We start from the raw sequence: 6,888 nt of genomic DNA on the forward strand, positions 1-6,888 counted from the left end.
TTCCTAGTGAGCTTGCTATTGACATCACTGTGACTCTACCATACCTTTTCATTCCTCTTCCAATATCCCACTTCCAACATTCTACTTTACCTTTTTACTTTCTTGTCTTTCACCCCTCAGATGCCTTCTGCCACTGTCTCCTCTTCACTCTTGTTTCATATGAGTCAGTCCTTCCCCTTGCTCTTATATCTACAAATGATCTCATTCTAGTCCATCTTGTCCAAAAACTGCCTCCTCTATATCCCATCTTCTCATTTATTTTTAATCTAATGATAGCTTCTCAGCTTCTCCTACAAACATTTCCGTCTTTTTTTTTTAAGTTTTTGCAAGGCAATGGGGTTAAGTGGCTTGCCCAAGACCACACAGCTAGGTAATTATTCCTGAAGTCAGGAAGACCTGAGTTCAAATTCAGCCTCAGACATTTAAGAATTACTTAGCTTTGTGATGTTTGGGTAAGTCACTTGACCCCATTGCCTTGCAAAAACAAACAAACAAACAAACAAAACTGTTGGTCTCAATCTAATTGTGACAGACTGGTTTTTTCCCCCCCCAGCAATTCTTATCAAGTAGGAAGTTCTTTTCTAAATAGCTTATATTTGGGTTTTTATCAATGTCAGGTAGAATTGGATTATTTCTGATTTGTCATTGTCTAGGCTATTTCATTCAGCTTTTATATTTTAACTGATACCAGATAGTTTTGTGGATTACTGCTATATAATGTAGTTCTAGTTCTAGTCCCCTTCTTCCTCTCCTTTCTGTTTCCTACAGCTATCACTTTGATAACTCTCAACATACCCACCTAGACCATTTCACTATTCTCCAAAAAAAATCTTCCCATACTTCCATCTTTAAACATTCAAATCCAGACAATCCTTCGAGCTTCATTGCCACTCTTTCCTTGGACTCTCCCTGATGTCCCTATCTCTAACCTCATCAGAAGTGATTCTGCCCTCCTCAGACCTGGTGTCATGCTTTGTATTTCTTTTCTGCACTTGCCTACTTTGTATTATAATGTCTGTAAACTCCACATGGACAGGTCTTTGCTTGCCCTATCTGCTTTTTTCCTTGTCTTTTCCTTAAGAGATTTTAGCAATAGAATATAATCAGTATTTCATATTAAATTGAATTGACTCAGTTTGAGCTGAGAACAAAACAATGCTGTAAATTCTAAAGTAGTTTGTTGAGTATCAGGTATCAGGTCATTGCTGACTGGATTTTTCCATTGGCAGCTAAGAACTAGATGGAATTCATTGTTATATTTGAATGTTGGATGTTTTCTTCTAGGCTCTTGACTTTAGTACCATATGGAAGAACAAATTTCATAAATCTGAGAGGTGATAGGAAAACAGTAGAACCTCCAGCTGTGTTTTTGGGTCAGATATAATTTCCAAAACTAGTAAAGAGCCAGAGATATTTTTCTGACTATTTTGTTCAACGAGGAAATTAGGAGGCCAGAGGTCTCTGTCTATATCTGTTTATCTAAATCAAGCCTCATCATCCAGCCTGCATATTGAACTGTATATTTTTGCCTCCAAATCTGGGTTTAGATTCCTTCAGTTCTTCCCTCCCAACAATGCCATGGTTTGTGGAGTTTTTCTTCCTCCCTTCAGGTTGTTACAATATCTGTTTTGGCTTTTCTGTTTTGGACAGATCCTCCTGAATGGGTACCAGATGAAGCCTGCAGCTACTGCACAGCCTGCAAAGCACCTTTCACTGTCATTCGAAGGAAGCATCACTGTAGGAGCTGTGGCAAGGTACCGAGTCAATTTGGAAGAGGGTCCAAGGGGCAATAAGTGACCAGGCTTTGAAATCAGTGGTATTTCCACCTGGGAAACTCTTTTCCTTCAGCTCCTAATGTAGATGGAGACTGAATAAGAAAGCCTGAACCAGGGGCCTCCTCTTATATCCACTGCCCAGGACCCTGCCAAGACCCCTAAGATTCATTTAAATAGCCTGTGCTAAGGAGGACAGGTTGAATTTTAGACAATAAGACTACTATTCCAAAAAAGAGGGCTACTTTTAGAACTAGAAGTGATGAGACAATGAAATAGAATCAGTGAAATAGCAAAAGATCAGGGTGGCTGCCACCAGAGTAAATTAACACTGACAAGAAGCAAGCAAAGCATTTCTTTTGAGGGAGCTTGCATGTTATCATCATCTGAATAGAGGGAGGAGAAATACTAAAAGCATTCTCCTAAAATTTCCTGGTCCAGGAAACCAAATATTATCAGTGAGTTTTGAGTTTCCCATTATCAAAGTGTACCTAAGTGATTTATTGATTTTTTTCCATATTTCTATATGAGGAATCTATAAGAGCATTACATTACAAGGAAGTTTGTCCAAATTTGGGGTGTATGAAAAGGGAGTAGAGCTATGGAATTCATTTTTTAAAAAATATTACCTTTTAAAATAAGCTATTTACATGGCCTCTCTGAGCAAAAATGACCTAGTAAGTTCATTACTTACCTATTCATTTCCATTTTGGATACTTTGCAGAAATAAAACTTTAAAAGGTGGCAGGGAAAAAACACAGTGAAACCCAAAAAGGGAGTTAACATTCCTTAAAAGAAGCCCAGCTTAAGAGATCTTAGAACAAGATGGCTGAGGTCCAGAAAGTAAAGCTTGTGACAACAAACCCATTTCTTTGTGTTTCAGATTTTCTGCTCCCGCTGCTCATCCCATTCTGCGCCGTTACCTCGTTATGGTCAGATGAAACCTGTCCGTGTTTGCACTCACTGTTATATGTTCCATGTCACGCCTTTTTACAGTGACAAATCTGGTATTTGACATATTAAACTAGTGATCTATTTAATGGAATCATACATGGACTAAAATTCTATGTGACTTTAGCCAAGAATTAACTGGAAAGAAGGACCTTGTCAGGAACATGTAGGCTTTAAGCATCCATCATAATATATTTTGTACAGATGGTTTTTATTGCATTTTCCTAAGCTGCTAAAGGAAATTATGGGGAGCCTATAGTGCTGGAGCAGCAGTAGTCTTCCACAAATTTCTAATATTATCATTATGACACCATATGATACAGGAGAAACATACTTTATGAAAAGAGAGGGGTCCCTATTTAAGCTACCAAGGCTTGCATTGCTACCCATCTCCCAAACACTCATTTGTGTCCTCCTTATCGGAAACCAGTTCCAAGCTGCTCACTGACTTTTGGCAGATGTTTTCTTCCTTTTGCTGGCTAGCCTTTTTAGTAAATAAACTATGCCCAAACATTACCAAATTTACATGGAATATTTACAGAGGCAAGTTATCTTTGAAATGAAGAAGAAGCTCTTGAGTTTCCAGAGCTGTACTTTGCTATTGCCTTTTGTTTGGGAATTATAGCAATATTAATGCCAGGGGAATTGGTAATGGGGGGGTGAAGGTTCAGTACAAAGTATTTCTTTTTATTTTTGGAAGTTTTGCAAAACAAGGGCACTGTTATATGTGGGGCTGTTTATGAAACCAAAAATATTTAAAAGACAGATATTAAGACTGTCTATTTTTATTCAAAAGGTCCTAAACATTTATTTACACTTTAGGGATACAAAACCTGCAGTATATCATTTATGGCATCATTTTATAAATCATTTCTTAGTCATTTTTTTTCAATCAGATGCAGGCCTGTCTTAAGAGAATATTTAAACCACTAGAAAAATAACTTTTTTCTAAAGGGGGGGAAAAATACACATGGTGTATGATTTTTTTTTTTTTTTGGTACAGCAAGAGGTTTATTTTCCAAAGTACCTGCCCTAAGTTTACCCACCGCTAGAGTGAAGAAATTGCTTTTACAGACTCCAGATTTTGCATTCTTCGACATCCACATTCACATGCAGTATTTCATCACAAAAGCCATGGAAAACTGACAAGAAAACCGTGTGTTCTTTCCTTCAGAAAAGAATCTTATTCGACAAAGCAGACAAAACTGGTATCCCTTTCAGTGGTTTTCTGCCCCATGCAAACTGATCCGATAAGATTCCCAGGTTCTCTTGATCACTCAGCTCTGCTGTCATTTATCTAACATAGAACCGCATGGCGACAGACAGGCCTAAGAAATGCACCCGAGTGCTGGGGGCAGTGCTGGTCATTTATCATATCTGCACTTGGATTTTGTTTTGTTTCCTTTTTTGTATCTCCCTCACCAGATCCTAAAGAAGGGATCTCAGTGGCAGCCCCAGTTTTTTTGGCTCAGCATGATGCAGGTCTCTCCTGCCAACAGGAAAACTGAGGAGGGTGGTACCAAACAGCGATACCTATTCAGGCTTCAATCTCAGGCTTCACATTGCAATGATTATTGCAGTTTTATTTTTGAGAAATGACAAACCTAATGCTTCTTTTATAGGATTAATAAATAAATAAAATTTAACTGTGACATTAACATGCACAAAAGTTGCTTCTTCTGTTAAAAAATGACTTATTTAATGGAGTGAATCTTATTTATTCCAGCTTATTTTTATTCTGTAAATGCTATAATTGAAAATCATTTCCATTTCCATATATATCTGGATCTCAGATCCTATAGTTTCTTATGTAAATTCAGGCTCCCATTTCTTTTATTGAAAAGCACAATGATTCTTTCAGTACTAATATACATTTGCCTCAGAGAAGACTTTGGTCATATGATCATCTCTTCAAAAAATTAAAAGGTCAGGACTTTCTATTTCCATGTGCTGGGTGGCTCTTTCCTCCTGTCCCATTTTACCAAGAGAAAGGTGACATTTTACTAAACAAATCAGTCTTAATCCCCTTAAACCACAATGAAGCAGTAAGTGGGAGCAAGTATCCACATTTTTGGCTGTTCATATTTCACACATCTTCCATTTCTGCAAAACTGTCAGAAGGTTTTGACCCAGGAACTAGGACCATAGAACAGATCCCATGAATAACTTTCCCTAGATTTCAGATGGACTTCAGTCCTTCCTGCTTGGACATGATATTTTACTCTCTGACCCACTGACTGCGCTGGAGCTGTAAACCCATCCCAAGACCTGACTCTCAGGTCTATAAGCGAGTCTTGGACACTCTGGTATCTCTTTACTTGTCTAATGTGGGACTGGAGACTAGATGAGTGATGGGGGAGACAACATGGACATAGAGCCAATGGTGATAAATTTTTAGTCTGCTCATTTGGAAAGGTAGAAAGTATGATGTTCCCTCTTCATCCCTCTGACAGTCAATTTCAAGGAAGAATGAAAAGAAAGTGTGATATACCTATGCATATATGGGTAGGTGTGTGTTTTAAGGAAAATTAGGGACACCCTGTTTTGAGGTGTTTGTTTAAATAAAAATGCTCTTGTCTAGAAAGGACACAGGGGACTGAGGAAGTATTGGCCTGAAGTCTACCCCAAAATATATTTCCAAAAGAAAGCCCAGATTGTCAACTGATGAAAATAAATTATTTTCTTACCCTGCCTAATGAGCTTCTTTATACTTAACAATGTGTGTATTTTTTTTCCTGAAAGTTTTTATGCCAGCCACAATCCCTCTTCTTTAAAAACTGACTCTTTAATTTCCTCTAAAGCAGATAAGGTCTTTTAATGCCAATCAGCCTTTGGCAGGGAGAAGATAAAGGAATGTGAGCCAATATCAATAATGTGAACTTTGAAAATAGGTGGAAGCCTGAGCTGCCCCTGCCTTGCTGCTCTAGCAAGTCACCAGCCCTTCAAGAATCCAGGACTCTGGCTACCATTAGGAGAAGAGACAGGACAACAATCTTGATTCTGACCCTCACCTGGTCCATCCATTCTTCCTTGGCTCAGCCAGGCAGTTCTCCCTAGGATTTCAGAATCTCCTTTGCCTCTACTGATGATTTCTTTTTTTTTTTAGTTTTTTTTTTTTTTGCAAGGCAAATGGGGTTAAGTGGCTTGCCCAAGGCCACACAGCTAGGTAATTATTAAGTATTTGAGACCGGATTTGAACCCAGGTACTCCAGACTCCAGGCCCGGTGCTTTATCCACTGCACCACCTAGCCGCCCCTACTGATGATTTCTTAATCACTTCAATTATTTCCCATTCGACCAGATCCCAGGCATGTTAATAACTACATTTAACACTTGTGGATGGTCTTCACATAAACCCAATTGTTTCTTCTGCAATGGACTGGCTCTCCAACCCCAGTCAGAAGTAGATGAAAGAGAAGGGGGTCCTTGTCACCCATTTCCCAATATTCCCTATGTCTTCACAGCCTCTCACTGTATTGTATCCCTCAAGATTGTAGGGTCCCACAGTGTGGGAAAGGCAGAAAGGAATTGGTCTCTGACTCACATAGGACTTGCAGAGCAGGTGTGTCAGGCTAGTGACCTGGCAAAAGAGTTCTTTCTAAGATGTTGAACAGTATGCTTTCAATGCTTTTTGAATGCCCTATTGGGTAAAGATAGGAAACAAGATAACCAATCCCCAAAATGCATGGAATTTGTTTTTTTGGCAAGGCAATGGGGTTAAGTGACTTGCCCAAAGTCACACAGCTAAATAAGTATTAAGTGTCAGGCCAAATTTTGAACTCAGGTCCTCCTGACTCCATGGCCGGCACTGTGTCCACTGTGCCACATAGTTGCCCCTACTTTGAAAGAGGGATGATGTGACCAGAGTCATGATCCAGGGATGTTAATCTGACAATGGTGTGGGGAATAAATTGGTGGGGAGGCAAAAAAATGAGACTAAGTTACTATAATACTTCAAGAAGAAATAGAAATGAGATGATAGAAGATATTTTGGGGGTAGAATGAACAGTTGGCAACTAATTGGTTGCAAAAGGAGAGACTGGGTTCAAAACTGTTTGGGAGTTAAAGTATCTCATGTGTTCAAATATTGGAACTGGTGCTAACGACCTATGTGACCTTGGGCAAGACATTTAGCCTCACTGATAAGAGGATTGGACTAGGTGAT

General features: G+C 39.0%; 1 protein-coding gene across 1 annotated transcript in view; it reads left to right on the plus strand.

The window, feature by feature from the left end:
- Positions 1-5,745, plus strand: part of LOC141518158 (lateral signaling target protein 2 homolog) — a 170,245-nt gene extending 164,500 nt beyond the window's left edge. Inside the window, exons 12-13 of the mRNA XM_074229916.1 lie at positions 1,651-1,754; positions 2,656-5,745. Of these exons, the coding sequence (XP_074086017.1) occupies positions 1,651-1,754; positions 2,656-2,787 (236 nt within the window). The 3' untranslated portion in view covers positions 2,788-5,745. The remainder of the gene's footprint in view (positions 1-1,650; positions 1,755-2,655) is intronic.
- Positions 5,746-6,888: the final 1,143 nt, after the last annotated feature.

The sequence above is a fragment of the Macrotis lagotis genome, chromosome 3 (genome assembly GCF_037893015.1).
Source record: "Macrotis lagotis isolate mMagLag1 chromosome 3, bilby.v1.9.chrom.fasta, whole genome shotgun sequence".
Lineage (NCBI taxonomy): Eukaryota > Metazoa > Chordata > Mammalia > Peramelemorphia > Peramelidae > Macrotis > Macrotis lagotis.